This window comes from Acomys russatus, chromosome 27, assembly GCF_903995435.1.
Source record: "Acomys russatus chromosome 27, mAcoRus1.1, whole genome shotgun sequence".
Lineage (NCBI taxonomy): Eukaryota > Metazoa > Chordata > Mammalia > Rodentia > Muridae > Acomys > Acomys russatus.
The window spans coordinates 5,894,929-5,912,225 of NC_067163.1; the positions used below are offsets into that span (position 1 = coordinate 5,894,929).

A 17,297-nucleotide genomic window follows, 5' to 3' on the forward strand; every position below is an offset into this window, starting at 1 on the left:
AAGCAATTTCTACCGGGTCGAGCTGATAGACACAGGCGTCGGTTGGTTGTTAGCTGCATTGACACTTTCTGGAAGGCCACAGGGAAGCAGGAGTGGAGGCTGGCTGGCATGCTTGCTGCTCCTGGGGCAGGGTAGTTGAGGCTGCCTCTCATATGTAACCGGGAAAATGGACCCAAAAAAATGAGCCTTGGGTCTGTTGGTGGTAAAGACACAGAAGATGGCCCTCAACAGACTTCATGCTATTTTAATGCTTTGTTTGTGTGTGGAACAGAAATGTAGCCACTTAGCCAGAAGATGCTATTACATGCAATCAAGGGTGGTGATGGAAGCACGTGGGAGAATTCCGGGGAGAGGGTCGAGTCTGTAATTGTTTTCTCTGACAGCACCGCATGGCTTCTAACCTTGGGCAGTTACAGGATGAAGTGTGCGCGCCTGGCCCAGGGGGAAGGTCTCTTGGGACATTGCAAGCTCTATTTTAAACTGTCGTAGAGTGCCAGGCGGCAGGGAAAGCATAGGGCCGAGGGATGGAATAAGTGGAAATCCATGTCGGTTGACGGTGGGCCCCCACCTTCCCCCAGGCTTCTGTCACGTCCTTTGCACTGGAAGAGGACGCCCAAGTTCCGGGCCTAAATGTGGACGGCGCGCTCTCCGCGGACGCTGCTCCCCTTTTCCGCGCACACCCACCCCGCGGGTTGCGATGTGTTCTTGGTCGCTGGACACGTCATCACCAATTTCACGTGGAGTCACGCAAGGTTTCTGGCTGTTGAGTTCGCCTGCGCCTCCCGCCCCCCGCCGGTGGCCTTGCAGCCAGCCGCGCAGCACCGCGCCCGCGTCCCCGACGCTCGCTCTTGCCCGAGTGAGACCCATCTGGTCACAGATTTAAGGAGCATGTGCGTGCCGTCACCGCCGGCTGGCGAGGTGGCGAAGAGACGCCCGCGTCCCGCAGTCAGCGGGTAGACTCAAGAGAGCATTCTGGGAAGCGATTACTAATCGCGCGCAGCCCTACCCACAAAGGCGCGCAGCCCCGGGGCGCGCGGGCGGCGCAGGTGAGCGGGGGGCGCGCCAGCTGTCGTGCGCCCGGGCTGGCGCGGGGCGCGCGCGGGCGGCCGCCGCGTCTTTCTTCTCCGGTGATGTCATCGGACGACGGCGGCCGCGGCCGGGGGGCGGCGGCGGGGGCGGTGCCCGGCGCCCGCAGGTTCCTGCGCCGCTAATGAAAAGGCACTTGACAGCGGGCCAGGGCGCGCGCGAGCCCGCGGAGCCGAGCGGGACCTGCTGGGCCGGCCGGGCCAATCGCCGGCGCGCGGCCGCCCATGGGCGCGGAGGCGGCGGGGGCGCGGGTGGCCGCGGCCCGGGCCGCTCCGAGGTGATCGCGCGCGGCGCCCCCACCGTGCGCGCAGCCCAAGCCGCCGCAGCGATGAATTCTGCCGAGCAGACCGTTACGTGGCTCATCACCCTGGGCGTGCTGGAGTCGCCCAAGAAAACCATCTCGGACCCGGAGGTCTTCTTGCAGGCGTCGCTCAAGGACGGGGTGGTCCTGTGCCGGCTATTGGAGCGCCTGCTGCCCGGGACCATCGAGAAAGTAAGTGGCCCTGGAGCGGTCTCCGGGTGGGTCCCTGGCCCAGTCCGGCGGCGGGCGGCGGGGCGCGCGGGAGCACCTGGCGCGCGCCGGCTCGGGGCCCGCGCGCCCTCCTTTGTGCGCGGACCCGGCGGCGCGCCGGGCGCGGGGACCGGCGGCGGGAGTTCGGGGCGCCATTGTGTGCGGGGCGCCGGGAAGGGGACCCGCCCTGAGGGCACAGACAGCGGAGGGGCCTGTGGCGACGCGCGGGGCCAAGTCGGGGTCACGGGAAGGAGAGTTGGCTATGCGGGTGGCAGTAGGGTTCTGCTCCACCCTAACGTGAAGTTGGGAGGTCGGCTTCGCCCCTAGCTCTCCGTGGCCGATCAGCTCTGCCGCGCAGCTTTCTGCGATGGCTTTGTCTGAACGGTTTTCGTCGCTGGCTTTGCAGTCTCACCCTTGTGTTGAATTGACCGGTGGCTGGGCATGTTTAAAGGATGCATCCATCAAAGCCGAGGGAGGGCTGAGCTGTGAGATGACTACCGCTTGCTTTCCCGATCAAGGGATTCCTCACTGATCCGAGCCTGCAGATCGGCGCACACACGGTGAAGCCCAGACTTCTTTGGGCATGGTTCGGAATTTTCATCTTCACTGCGTGCTGGATTTGAGCAGTCAGCTTGGTGCTGCTGCTGGCTGGTAGCTCCCCGGCGCCGCCGCCGCCGCCGCAGTGTGAACCTTGACCGCAGCTGGGGGTGACCAAAGTTTGTTTTCATCTGCTAGCTCACAGAGCAGGGTCAGGGTTGGGAGCACGTCTAAGAACAGGCAGCTTTTTAATGTTGATAAATACTAAAGTCCTGTGTTCAAGATTTTGCCAATACACAGTTTACAAGAAAACTTAAGACTCAGGGTTACTTAAAAAGTGTTTAAATACAGAAATGGAAGTGTCCCATAATTAGGAAGAAGTAGCACTTCTTAATGGAGTACACACAGACACACACACACACACAGAGTCCAGGCAGGACAATCTGTCGCTAACAAGATGTGGATGAAATGACCTGAATGAGCAAACATTCTAATTTAATTCATAGGTTGGCACGCTGTGGTGTCAGTCAGAAAACATTGAACACAAATTCCGCGCGCATAACCGCAAGTATTAGGTATTTTCCTGAACGTTATTTATGAAAACAACATGTATCTCAGAACGATTAACTACCTCCCTGATGTGGAAAAAAAAAATGCTGTTTATAAATGAGGCAGGTCAATAAAGTTACAATTTATGATGGGAAAACTGAAGAGCAGAGTCTGACTTTCAGGGCTGGGAGAAAAACTGGGCTGTCCTCTTGACACCCGTGCCAGTAATAATAAAAGACAGATGTCTGAGTAAGACACAGGCTAAGTTTTCCAAAATAGGTTAAAAAAAAAGAACCTGGTCCATATCCGAGGCAAAGCTATAACAAGATTCCTGTACTGTGTGAATGAACATGCCCCCCCATCAACGAGCACCATATGTGACATGTTTGCGGTATTAATATGCATGGGCAAACTTCAATAATCATATTCCGTTTTAACTTCTGGAAAGATTTTTCTTAGGAGACTGTAGGGGCCCTCTCATCTCTGAGATAACAAGGAGGAACGAATACAGTGTTTAGCTTCTGGTGTTGTTTTGTCTCTCTGGGTGACATACGGACAGTCCCTGGGTCTTTGGGTCGAAGGTAGGTGTTGGGAGTAAACCATTAGCCACTGTCAGACAGGATCCCATGAGTTTGCATCTGCCATGAAGTCATCTGCGCTTAGCAGTGCCTGCGTGTAATCACGTTTGTCTCAGAGCACATGTGTGAGGCAGCTTTTGCTGCCAGGGAGGAATGCAAAAGTGAGGTCCTTTCTCCTTAAAAAGGAAATGCCTGGGAATGGAGCTGAACATTTGTGTGGCACGAACAGGGTCTTAGCTGGACCCGTTGCTGTGTGGACGGGCTGACACCGGCCAGTTGTGAGCAGGGTGAAACTTCCCTTTTGCAAGTTAAAATGAAGTTCAGGCCTGGGAACGAGTGCAAAACGAAGGCTTTCCCATGTGTCTTTTATTAAGAACAAGTCCTGTTCTGTTTCACAAGGGGATTGGCTAGCAGGGCCGGGACATTCCTTAAGCTCCAGCTCAGGCAAAGAAAATGGTGGGCCCGGGTCCCCTCCTGAAGCCTGCCTTGCTCTGTTTGCAGGGGAGAGGAGGAGAGGGGGCTACAGACCTTCAGTAAGAGGTTCTGCTCCCTGCTGCCCGCCACAGCTCTCTGTTGCAGGGAACAGGGAAGCCCTTTGATTGCCTAGGGAGAGCCTGACCCTGAGCTGGTCCCCTGTCCTGTCCATTCCCTGTTATCCCAATCCTGCCATGGCTGGCGTGTCCCTGTGCCCTGACAGCAACATCCTGTCCCAATTCAGACCTGTCCAGGTTACTCCAGGTTATTTTGTCAAAGGAGGCACACCCTGGATGCAGGAATTCTAGAGGATAGAAAACTGCCAAGAATGACTGACGCTAAGATCCTGTCTTAATCTACTTCTGAATGCAGTGGACAAAACTGCCCAACTGCCACGAAACCCTCCAGGAACTCTGTTCCTCTGTGTGTCCCAGAATGGGACAGGGAGCGTGTGCAGTCCCATGGCATATCTGTAGGAGATCTGGGGTCACCAGGGCTTGGGAGTGTGACTGAAATCAGAGGCCCTGGTCTGGAGGCCTCATGATGCAGGTATGGTATTGTTTCCTGCACGTGCGAGGGCACTTGTCTGGGCCTTTCTCACATGGCCAGGAATCTCCAAGGTTGTGGAAACACAACTCTGTATATGAAGCCTTCATTGTGGCCTCCGTTCTGTCCAGACCACTCTGGGCACCCTACCCAGTGTGAGGGCACCTCCCTAATTACATCCAGAGTGACCTCATCAACAATAAAGCCATATGTGAAGTCCTGGGGTCTGGGACTCCCATGTGTTAATTTTGTGGAACACAGTTTAGCCCACAGCAGTTGAACTCAGTCAGCTTATTAAGGACTTTCTTACTTATTTGACACTGTGGGAGCAGCTAACTTTGGGGACCTTTTTTTATTATTTAAAAAATTTTTAAATTTAAATATATTACAGTCATATTCTCCTCACCCAAATCTTTCTAGATCCTCACCCTCAACTTTAAGATCTTTCTCAAACCCCCCCCAAAAAACCAAAAACCTAACCCAACAACTCCCCTCTAAAAAACCCTAATAAAACAAGATTAAACAATACACCCAAAGGAGAAAAACCCACCAAACTGTAACCAAATGAAGCATGCAGTAAGACTTTGGGATCCCTTATTTGGTCAGCTACTTATGACCATGAGACTTGCTTTGAGTGGTTGATATACCCAGCGTGGTTCCTTTAGAGAAAACTGATTTTTCCCTCACTCAGCAGGTATAAATGACAGTTCGTCCTTAATCTTGACCCTAGTGGCAGGTTTTCATTCACTCACTCAAAAACATATAACAAAATCAAATCTAATAAAATAAAGCAAAAGCCACCACATCGAAGTTGAACAAGACAAATCAACAGAAGGAAAGGAGCCCCAGAGACAGCCTGTGTCAGAGACCCATGCGTCCCAACACTCAGGAGCCTCAGAGACAGCCTGTGTCAGAGACTCACGCGTCCCAACACTCAGGAGCCCCAGAGACGGCCTGTGTCAGAGACCCATGCGTCCCAACACTCAGGAGCTCCAGAGACAGCCTGTGTCAGAGACCCACACATCCCAACACTCAGGAGCCTCATAAAACAAAACTGAAGGCTGTAGTGTGTAAGTGGAGGACCTGTGCCCGCTGCTCGGTCCGAGCATTGCTCACTGTGATTTAGAGGACCTTGTTTTCCTTGGTGTCCTCCGTCCTCTCTGTCTTGCCCACTACTTTTGCCTCTTCTTCTGCAGGCTTCCCTGAGTCCTGAGGTGGGGGAGGGACTTGATGGAGACATCCCATTTGTGGCCGACTGTTCTAAAGTCAGTCTCTCTCTCTCTCTCTCTCTCTCTCTCTCTCTCTCTCTCTCTCTCTCTCTCTTTCCCCCCCTGCCTAATGTATGGATGAGGATCTATATATTTGTTCCCTTCCACTGTAGAAGGAAGCTTCTCTGGTGTTGGCTGAACAAGGAGCTGAATATGAATATAACAGAATATCATTAGGAATCATTTTATCACTTTTTTTTTTTTTTAGACCAGTATTATTTGATTTTACCCTTGGTTCCTGGGCTGTCAGTCTTTGAGTTCTTGGTCAGCCAAGCAGCATCCGGTTTGAGCTCCATCTGGTGGAGTGGGCCCCAAGTCAGATCAGTTAGTGGTCAGTTACACCTGTAAGCTTTGTGCCCTAGCAGAGCCTGAGGCAGGACACCACTGTAGATCAAAGGCTCTGTGGCTGGCTTGTTGTTTAGGTATCTCTTTGGCAGTATGCAGAACGCCTTCACTTACCAAAGACCCTGGAGCTCAGGGGTGAAGGCTTTATGTAGGCGCCAGCTCGGTGGCGGCATCTTAAATAGCAAGTTCTTGAGTTGGAACAAGAGGAACCACAGCTCTAAATGCGAGAACAGTGTGAGGCAGGACAGTGCAGATGTTGCTGGGTGAGGAGCGGTGGGTGGTCTGGACTGGCCTTCCTTGCACGTGACTTGGGCTGGGCTTCGTGTGCTTCTGCTGGAACCCAGCAGCCACGGAAAATCTTACGAAGCCCTGCTCTCTCATCTGGGTCAGGCCGAGCAGCCATTGTTGGGGTAGAAAGAGAGAAAAAAGTCTCTGCCGCACATGGGCAGACAATAGAAATGCCCACTTAAGAGTGACACTTCCTCTGGCCCCTGGGCATACACTCATTGGTGGCAGTGGTGGCAGTGTTAATGAGGTCACTGCTTAGAGCAGGTTGGGTAGGAAGGGAAGCACTGTGCCTCTCAAGAAGCCATGTCAGCTGAGGGATAGTTCATTCAGAGAAAGTGAGAGAGCCCAGCTACAAGCCTGCCCCAGGTGAGTCTCCAGTGCTGAACTTTGCAATAGTTACTTTGTTTCCTTTAAAAGCATGTGCTTTGAGGGTGTTGCCTTCGCACAGAACCTGCCAGTTTAGCAAGTGGTTTTGGGTTTCAGGCCTTGAGATGAGTGACCTGGAGCTGCCCGGTTGGCTTGTTCAAACAAAACAAAACAAAACAAAATAAAAGAAACACACTTAAATTCAGTTCAACCCAGGACCTCTGAAGAGGTTTCCTGAGGGCCAGACTGAAAACACAGTTGTGTTTATGTTGGAATGTACATCATTCACACCCACCTACAAGCGTGTGCACACTTGCTGATGTGCATGCATACACCCTCAGATGCACACAGAGGTGTTCACATGCAGGTACACACAAAAGCATACAGATTACATGTTTATATGCATAAAGGTATATGCATGCTCACTAGCATGCATGTACACTCACATAGACTCATACACACATGTGCAAACTCAGTACACACAGCAGTACACTTGTGTATATATATATATATATATATATGCCTAAAGGTATGTATGTTCTCACTAAATGTGTGTATGTTCACATGGTTGTACACATGCATGTGCACACATGCACAGGTGAGCATGCAGCAGCACACATACGTACATATGCATAATGGCATATGCACACTCACTAGGTTTTTATACACTCATGTGGACACACACACACGTGCACACACAGCCAGCTTGGGACAAGGGAGTGGGAAGCGCGGCTACTAGTGTCCCCAGGGGTAGCACCGTGTGAGCTCTAAGCCGGGCCCAGTGTGTGTTATATTGGTAGGTTCCTTCTATTACTAGAAATAACTAGAGCCTTGGTGCAGAAGCTGCTGTACGCTGCCTGCAAGAATTGCCCAACTTTAATCATGGGCACACAGTCACAGTGTCTTGGTTGCTTCCTCAGCACTTCTCATGAGAGACTCAACTTTGCATAAAGCGACACTGGGGCACGGCCGACATCTTCCCCCAGGCCACCCAGGTGCAGGGGAGATGGAAGAGTCTGTCCCAGGTCTAGGGGAGATAGTAAGAGTCATTAGCAACCCACAGTGCAGTACCATAGAGTGGCCTGGGTGTGACCTAAGGGTTAGGTCGTATGGCATTGTCCTCATTCAGGTAGGGATCAGAGAGAGCAAGGACAACCTGCAAGCCTACCAGAGGGCATCATGGCTCCTCCCACAGATGCCCTGCCTAGGTGCTGTCCTCTTGAGGTGCCTCCTCTGAGGTTTGCCTATGCCAGTCCTCTCAGGCTCCCCCTCCCATGGGCACTAGGAGGATGGACACTACAGCAGGGCAGAGACAGACCTGGACCCCGAGCCTCACTGTGGACCCTGGGAGCTTGCACACTGTGTCAGTGGCTACTGAATTTCTGCACCGATACATGTGGTGTGCACACAGGCGTGAGCAACAGAGTGAAAGCTAGACCTTTGTGAGAGTGAGCAGTTTATTTCCTCAGATGCAACTGGTCCCTGTGAAATATTGTGTGGGGCAGGGGGTGGGGTGGGGTGGGGGAGGGGGCTGCGCCCTTATGGTGTTTTCAGCTGGAATCCGATATACGATGGAGATTGCCCAGTGTCTGTCACTGTACCTGGAGATTAGGGACCACTGTTCCTCTGTGTGTGTAAACCTGACACATGAAAGCAGGATGCTCCTGGTCCCTAGGTCTCTTGCCCCTTCCCGGAGATGTGTAAGACAGGGTTCTTGCAGGTCTTCCAGGCCAGGCAGACTCGGCTTCATGCTGTGGTCCTTTGCTGGGTGACTTTGGGTCACCTCACCTTCTCTGAGTCTCAGTTTATGCAGCTCTTACTGGCAGGAGTGGCCTTTGGGGGCAGCAGGGTGTTCCTGGGGTTAGCAAGGAGACATGCTGGAGACACTTTGAGAAGCCGCTGTTGGGTCCTTGAAGCTAGAAGCTAGGGTGTGACCACAGAACGTTGCAAATCTAGAAACAAAGCTTTATTCTCAGGTGAGGCAGACTCTGGCAACCTTTCTTTTTTGGGGGGGGGGGTAGGTGGGAGTCACCTCCCTCCCTTTCCTGGACAGACCATTGTCATCTTGAGGTTGGGCACAAGGCTCAGCCCCAGGTCCCTGTGTAGCTGCTGAGTGCACAGCCATCAGGGTCCCTGTGCAGATGTTGGGTGCACAGCCATCAGGGTCCCTGGGAAGCTGTTGGGTACACAGCCATCAGGGTCCCCATGCAGATGTTGGGTGCACAGCCATCAGGGTCCCTGTGCGGATGTTGGGTGCACAGCAGTCAGGCACCCTTGATGGAGTTCCATGCAGGCTAAAGGCAGTAAGTCACAGATGGGAGGGGAGGCAGGCAGCTCTGCCTGTACCACAGAGAGAGCACTCTGGGCTGCTGTGGCCTCCTGCTGTCAAGGAACAACTCTTTTCCCTCTCTCACTGCCCAGTTTAGGAAAGACTTTGTGCTTTCAGCCTTTGCCCTGAGCATCTGTGGCATCCCAGCCAGGCTGGTGATGCTCACCCACTGTCCTGTGGCCCTGCGTCTGGAGTGTCTGGATGTCCACACAGAACATGGACAGAATGCCCTCCCGAATGCACAGAATTAATCCAGGGGCTGTGACCCAAGTTGTAATCTGCAGCCCTAAAGTGAAAACTGGGCGAGGTGACACTTGTCTGTAATCCAAGGTCTGGATGGGGGATGGGGAAAAGAGGCTCCCTGGAGGGGCCCTAGCTGAGTCAGCATTCATCACAAAAAACAATGCTGAGTCAAGTAATGATGTTGACCTCTGACTGACCTGCACATACCTGTATATGCAGGTATGCGCACGTGTACACACACACACACACACACACACACACACACACACACAGACAGAGAGAGAGAGACAGAGAGAGAGACAGAGAGAGTCAGAGAAAGCGAGTCATCCAAACCTATGTGTTTGTCAGGCTCCTATCCACACACACACAGCCTTGTGTACGCTGGACCACCGCTGCAGGAGACCTGATGTGGTCTCAGACATACAGTATCTGAGCCCTCAGTGTCAAGGATGCAGAGGTCATCCCATCCGGCCCAGATGTCTTCTTACACTGGGTAGCTGAGGGTAGTCGACTGAGGGTTAGCTACACTGTGAATTTCAGTGTTGGGAGAATGCCTTATGCCAGAGTCTTAAGTAAATGGTGCCCGAGGGACCGTGCTGGATGGTGCCCCTGCGTAAGGATATGGGAGGACAGCATTTCAGGACTCCAAGTAAGGAAGGGTGTGGCAGGGACTCAGGAAGTGACCCCGATCCCCCAGCTCTCTCTGCAACCACATTTCTTAAAATTACATTTTTAAAAATTGAAACTAGGTTCTTTTCTCACACACTACAGCCCAACCACAGTTTCCCCTCCCTCTTCTCCTTCCACACCCAACCCCCACCTTCCCTCCAGATTCACCTCCCCTTCTGTTTCCTCTTCAGAAAACAGCAGGCCTCTAAGAGACAGCAGCCAAACAGGACAAAACAAGATACAATAAGACAAGGCAAGCACCCCGTACCGAGACTGAACACGGCGAACCGTGTCAGGCTTTAAAGGGTCAGAGTCACCCCCACTCTCACTGTCAGGAACACCAGGCTTTTACAAGATGGCTTTACTTAGGTCAAGAGGTGGAGCTGATGTTTTCATTTGAACCTGAGCTGGTCTTGGTGTGTGATGACCACTGAGACTCAGTAACACCTGGTGCTGACTGACTCTTAGCCTGAGTGTCAGTAGTTCTGTGCTCATCCACTTTAAGGGCTGAGTCTGGGGCAGGGGCGGAGGGGGTGTGTGTGTTGCTCAGCAGTCCTCATGTAGGCCACCTCAGACTTGTCAGTCAGAGCTGGGACACACCCCTCTAGGACCAGCACGATGCCCTAGCAGACACCTGTATGTCAGTGAGGCTGCCCAGACTGCAGCTCAGGTGGTGAGTGCTTTCCTCACAGGCCTGCAGCCCCAGGGTTCCACACCCTTAGCACCACGTAAAACTGGGTGTGGAGGTACAAACTTGTAGTCTCAGCTCCCCACTGGGAGGTGGGGGACCTTCAGAACTTGAAGGTCATTGTCAGCTACATTAGCAAGTGTGGGGCCCAGTTAGGATACAGGAGCCCTTTTCTTAAAACAAAACCAACCCACCAAACAAACAAAAACTTAATAAAAATAAATAAATAAACATTGGTTAGGAGTACAGGTTTTTCAGGAAACGCTGATTGCTTTTTGAGCACACAACTAAAGAGTGACTTTGTCAGTCACTTTGGGTAAGAATGTCACAATAATTGTGACAGAAAAGGAGGGAGCTTGGGAAGGTTGTTAAGGTTTTGATTGCCTGAGCATCAGGCTTGCAGGAGGAGGGAGGGCCTCTCTTGGGCGCTAACACTTCCAAGCTGCCCTGATTTCTCCCGAGCTGTTTCCCCGTGGTGTTGAGGAGCTGCTTTACTTAAGATCTGTGATGTTTAATTAACCGTAAGGAACACTGGTTCTGGTCACAGGTTTTTCCTACACAGAAACATGCTTTCTGGGTACAGTCATTTGAAAACAGGGTTTATCCATAGTGTGGGGTCAAAGTGACAGACTTAGGTTAAAGGTTGAACTTCTGGACAGCGCCATGGACAGACAGGAGAACAGGCTTATTAGTATCACAGTATCAGTTGGTGACAAGAGGACGAGCGTGCGAGCTCATCCATGCTGAGTCAGCTGTCCAAGGAGTGACCACAGCTTCATCCCTCATTGTCACTGGCTCTCTTCCAGGTTTGATTACCAGCACGGGGATAGTGGCTCACGATTGGCCGTAACTGTAGTCTCAGGGGATCCGATGATCTCTTCTAGCCTCTGCAGGCATCGCATGCACACAGCACACACACATGCAGGCAAAAGATCCTTGTGCATAAAGAAAAAAATAAGTCTATCAGCATTACGCAAAAGTGGTACTGTTGTTCACCAAGAGGGACCAATCTCAAGAATCATGTTGTTTTCTCAGTTGGAGACTCATCAATGTAACTGACTATGTTAACAAGCTACAAAAGAAAAACCACAGGATTGCCTCAACAGATGCAGGAAAGCATCCAAGACCTTCTGACATCCATTCCTGAGACATTCTGACAGAGCTCAGGTGAGCAAGAAAGGTCCTCCGGCCCACGGAAGGGGCTACTGTGGGACCCACAGCCCCTGGCAGAAGCAGGAAGCAAGGCTTGGATGCAGTTGTCTCCCCTCTGCTTAGCCCCGCCCTGGATGTCTGAGAAGAAAAGAAGCCAAAGTACCCTGCCCATGGAAAGGAAGGGAGACTGTCTTTTCCACGGAGACACCACGCCGCACAGTTGTCTATGTAGAAAACCGAAAGTGTATCACAGAATGGCCCGAAAAGCTGACAAGTGAGCACTGTAAGATTTATATATAAAACCCAATTCCTGTGTCTTCCTGTGTATTAGCAAAGTGATTTGAATCTGAAATAAAAACTACCAGTTGCCATGGCAAAAGGGAAAAGAAAAACCAAGGGGGGGGGGAGGGAGAGAGACAGACAGACAGACAAGAGAGAGAGAGACAGAGAGAGAGAAAGACAGAGAGACAGAGAGAGACAGGCAGAGAGACAGACAGAGAGAGACACAGAGAGGCAGAGAGACAGACAGAGAGACAGAGAGAGACAGACAGAGAGAGAGAGAGGTATTCTTATTGATAAATCTGAGAAAGTAAAGAAAGACCTGCCCATGGATACCACAGAGAGTGGCCCACGACAGTTTCTGACTGTCACCTGCTTCTGTGGGGGGTGATGGGACATTGACTCACCACACTGGCTGTTTCACACCTTTTAGTCTCCTTGGGAATGGAGAAGACACTCACAGGATGCTAAGTGACTACAGAGCTCACGTGTACGGGAGGCGGGACTTACTGCAGAGCGGGTCCCTGGTAGTTTTCTTTCTCAAGGAATCTTGTCTGAGTGTTTACTATGCCCCAAGAATTGTGGAGAATAACGTGGACTATGGGCTGTCTGCACTGTGAAGGAGCCACGTGCTCTGACAGAAGTCGAGACAGATTTCTAAACACGTGCAGCACCGGGACTTGGCTGACCCTTGGCAGATGGGACGGAGGATGGCTTAGGCAAGGCTCTAGCCTCACAGTGAGCTCTGGCAGATGGTGGCTCTATGGAGGAGGGGACACATGCACTAGATAGAGGCCCTGCTTAGCCTGGGGCAGGGCGACCTGGTTCCCTAGACCCATGCGGGGCGGTCCTGGGCTGTTGCAGTGTTGTATGAGGGAGGGAGGAGAGCAGAGGGCCTGTGGGCCAGGTGCTCTCAAGGCTTTGAGCCATGACTGGCTAAGTGTGTAGAAAACACTACTCCAGTTCTAGAATAGAAGACATAGGTGAGCTGGGGTCGGGGGAGGCCAAAGAGATGGGGATGGAGGGGGTAAGGGAGGCGTCGAGGGAGGGCAGTAGCGGCCTCAATGCAGGCTACCTGGGAAAGGCCTCTCCAGTCCCTACGCATCTCTGGAAGCTCACAGGGAGAAGGCACATTGTCCCTGAAGAAGCCCATGTGAGTCCCGGCTGGTCTGTGGAGGCCACGGTTGTGCTGTGGAGCATGGCATGGCAGTGCGTGTGGGGCTGTGAAAGTCTGGGGGTTGGGGAGATGGTGACCAGCTATAACTTTGGGAATCACAATTTGGAGGCAAGCCTTGCATCTGTAGGCAGGTGAGATTTCCCAGGAGCGTTATAATGCAGCTGTGGGAAGGCCTAAGGCCAAGATGGCAGCACGCAGATGAATGACAACCGAACAATGCCTGGGAGACAAGGAGTGAGCCCAAGGCAGGTAGGCAAAGGCGAAATGACAGGAAAGTGGCAGGTGGAGGAGCCGATTACTGCTGGGACGTCACCTTCAGCTCATAAATACACCAGCGTTGGGTCTTCACTCATTAGCCAATGGGCGGCCTTTAAGGGAAGATAGATGCTGCCCCAAAATGCTGGCTACAGTGTGTGCCTTGTAGTTGATACATTGGATCCGGGAGTTCTGGGAGAGGTCGGGCATTTCGGGGGTGCCGAGGTAGAGTCTCCGCCAGGTTCAGGTTCAAGTTGAATGTCATTTGTTATCGTTTCCTCTTCCCACAGATGACCCGCAAGCCTTGTTTCCTCTTTGCGTGTAGTAAAGGCTCATGGCCTGTCACATACCACGATGGACAGGAAAGTGAACCACGGGTTATTTGTCCGGTCAGCACTGCTGAGTACCGTGTTGTGGACGTAAGCGAGGTTCTCAGGCATTATTTCCCCCAACTTAAAGCATTAAACCCAGCTTGGTTCAGCATAGTTCAGCTCCGTTTTCATGCCTAGGGAACAGTCACGTTGAGTTTCCCCTCCTCAGCCCACCTTCTCACGGGAGGCCTCAGGGAGAGATTTAGGGAGTCTCTGTGGGCCTGGGAGAGGTGTGTTGTTGCTGAGTTCTGGGCTGAAGATGTCTGGGTTGGCAGGCTCATCCTCTCCTTTCCACAGAGGTGGCGTAGCGTATTAGGAGCGTTAACCCTGGCACACTAGTATCAGTTAAGAGCCCACGGGGGTTTGGATCCTCCAGTTACGATGACTCCTTCTATTGCGCGTGCCTTTGCTTCAGGTGGGTTCTGGGTGAAAATCTGTGGCAGGGCATTTGATCCCACTGTGATCCCTGAGACTGTGAACTGTAAAAACCTGCGTTGGTTTGGTTTGGTTAAGCCTAACGTATACCTTTCTGTACACAGGTTTTAATAAAGTTAACCCTAGGTCAAGAGGTGGAGCAAGAACCAGCTGACAGGGGTTAAAAAGTAGGAGGGACTGTGAGTTGAGGAGTATTTAAGACAGTGTGCAGAAGTAGAAGGGGCTTTAACGCTTTATTAGCTCCTTGGCCTTTGGCTTTTGGCTTTTTCAGCTTTGAGCTAGCAAGTCTTTGGCCTTGAGTTTTTTGACCTTCTCCTCTTGGGCTGTCAGTTGAGCTAGTGAGCTTTTTGGGCTTTTCCCTCTGAGATGTGAGCTGAGTGGGAAGGTCAGCTGGGTGCTTTCTCTGCCTCTCTGAGCTAGCAGGTTTTCACCCCAGCATCTGGCTCCTGAGTCTTTCTTGGTAAAAATTGAATGACTGGGATTTTCATTTAAAACAACAAAAGCCACCACACGGGCTCATGAAATCTTCGACCACTGATTTTCATCTGCAGAGTTCCTGACCTCACAGGCTTGGGCCAGGCCTGAGAACCTGCATTCTTAACAAGGGCAGATGGAAAGCTGATGCTCTGGGAGCCCTTTGTTGAAATGGCCCATGGAACAAATCACACAGTACAAGGGCTGTGTGCTTCGGGGGCTCTTGCACAGGCAGCTAGTCTCACGCCTGCACACCCTGATGTGTCTCATGCCTCCTAGTTCCTCCCCCAGTGTCTTCTCTGCTTAGACAGTGGGGTCTCAGTGTCTGCTTGGGTTGGCTTCTGCAGCACTGGGGTGTAGAAGCAGGAAGAGGGGAGGAAATCCTGTTTGGGTTGCAAGGGGTTTTGAACTTCTCTGAGAAGAGGGGCCCCTAATCTGTCCATGCATCAGAAAACGTCCTCCAGAGCTGGGAGGTGCACCACCTGCTAAGAGACCACGCTTAGGATACTTGTTGTGGGTACATGGTGTGGGCCACCTCACCCGCAGGACCAAGGGAACAAGGAAAAGAAGGGCCTCTAGAAGCTTCCCCAAAGAAGCAACAGGAGCTGTCTAGGTAGATTCTCGTCTAGTGACACTTTGAGGAAAGCATAAACAACCCTACCACCCAGTCTAGCTGTGGTTTGTCCCACTGTACCATCCATTTGGCTCCTTTTGACATGTTTTTTTTTTCCCCTTTGTGATGCATAGCCAGGCTTCATACATTCTCACACTGCCCCTAGGGACATGAGGCTGGTTGTCTTTGCTCTGGGCCACCCTGGTCCTCTTCAGGTCTGAGGCAGCTAGTGAGGCCCAGCACAGGCATGGACTTCCAGTTCCCACCAAGCCTAAGGCTGGCTGGTGGTCACAGCAGCTCCTCGCGGGCTGTAGTTCAGCCTCTGAGAACCCGTGGACAGAGACACTTGGCAGCGCTTGTCCTGTCAGACCACAGAACACCGTCATGCAGAGGATGATGTGAACCTCAGCTCTGGTCAGCATGGACATCCTTCGAGAGCCCTTGTGGAGATTGTGTGATCCACTTTTATCTGTTGGGATGATTCTCGAGCTGTGCCCCCAGGGATTTGGAGAAGGCCATCACAAGGAACAACAGCAGATGAGAAAAGAACACCTCTGTAGAAAACCAGGCTGTAGAAAACGACAGATCTGAGAGGAGACCCACCAAAGAAAATCTCCCAGGATGGGTTCAGAAGTAGAGCCAAGATGACTGAAGGCAGAACTGGTAAACTGAGGACACCTCTGTGGATATGCTCGGCTTGAGGGAGGATGAGAGAATAGCCAGGCTGTCACCCTCTTGAAGGAGGATGAGAGAGTAGCCAGCTGTCACCCCCGGGAGCTGAGCTGGCAATTGTGAGCAGATGCCTAGGTCAGTGTGGCAGCTGCCCTTGCTCTCCCTCCCCCTCCACCTGTGTCTGCCGCTGTGGCTCCCCATTGCAGCCTCAAATCTGCACGTCCCTCCCGCTGCCACACTTCAGGGTTGTTGGTGTCTGTATAGAGTCCCCACTTGAAACTCAGGAAGCCTTGTAACACGATGCAGGGCTCAGGGGCGGCTGTGTAAGAGGCCAGTGACAGGAGCTGGACCAGGCCAGGTGGTCAGGCCAGCTGGTGGGGAACCCTGAGTGGAGCCAGCGATTTTCCTTAGTGATAGAGGGGTGAGCGCCGAAACCCGAGCTTCTCTGGCAGCACAGGCTGCGCTGATGCCCTGATGCACCGGCAGGAAACGGAGCCCCACACCCAGTGGGTCCATGTGTGGTGTGACAAAACTTTTCCTGGGGAGACACAACGCACGCATCTGTGTTTCCCAGATAGGGAGCCCAAAACAGACCAAAGTACGGATACCACCAAAGTCCCAACGTGGTGAGCCAGTGAGTTTTATCATGGGACTATGGATGAGGGTCACTTAGAGCTGAGCTCAACAGGTGACTCAGTTGCTTTAGACCTCTGCGAGGGAGGACGTTGTTTCTTCCAAGCAGCTGCTCTGGTACTAGAGTCTCCGCTGCAGCTTGGCTTGTCTGAAGGTCTTTCAGCTTAATGGAGTCTGAGGGAGACTCTCAGGTTTTATTACTTACTCTGGCAGTGGCGGTCAGTTTCAGGGACTTCCTGAGTCTATTTTATTTACCCTCTTGCTTAAGGGACTTCCCTGCAGCACGGAGTGTTTCAATCTCAGAGGAAACTGTCACAGAACAGCATGCCCAAGGGGCACCAGCCTCAAGCAGAAAATGTGTGTGTCACAACAGGAAGTGGTTTACCTAAAGACCTTTAGATGAAACCAAGGGAACGGTCGTTCCTGTGTCCTTTGCCCCTTTGCCCCTAGGATTGTGCTTCCAAGGAGATAGGTTAAGGATGCGGTCGTTCTTCCATTAGAATGGTCTGTCATGCGCTGCAGTCCCAGGGGCCCTGTGATGCGCGTCCATTGCGTAGTCCCTTCCTAGCTGCCTGGCGCCGGCGCACATTGATGTTCAGACAACGACAGAGTCACCTGCGGAGGCGTTTCTCAGACTGTGGGCCAGGACTGTTGACTTGTTGCTTCCTGAGGTTACAGCAGCCATCAGCATCACATTCGGAGGCTACAGTGAAGTGGACTGTGGTACTTAGAAACTTTAGACATGGGTCCTTAACTTAC

General features: G+C 52.4%; 1 protein-coding gene across 5 annotated transcripts in view; it reads left to right on the top strand.

Annotated features, from left to right (window-relative positions):
• The first annotated feature begins 1,359 nt into the window (after positions 1 to 1,359).
• The window catches only part of Arhgef7 (Rho guanine nucleotide exchange factor 7), a 101,665-nt gene continuing 85,727 nt past the window's right edge, over positions 1,360 to 17,297 (top strand). For 4 of the 5 annotated variants that reach the window (XM_051169932.1, XM_051169935.1, XM_051169933.1 and 1 more), the window contains exon 1: positions 1,361 to 1,579. In XM_051169932.1, coding sequence (XP_051025889.1) covers positions 1,415 to 1,579 — 165 coding nt within the window. In that variant the 5' untranslated portion in view covers positions 1,361 to 1,414. Of the gene's footprint in view, positions 1,580 to 17,297 lie in introns of all 5 variants that reach the window. The other variant, XM_051169937.1, reaches the window with a different exon arrangement.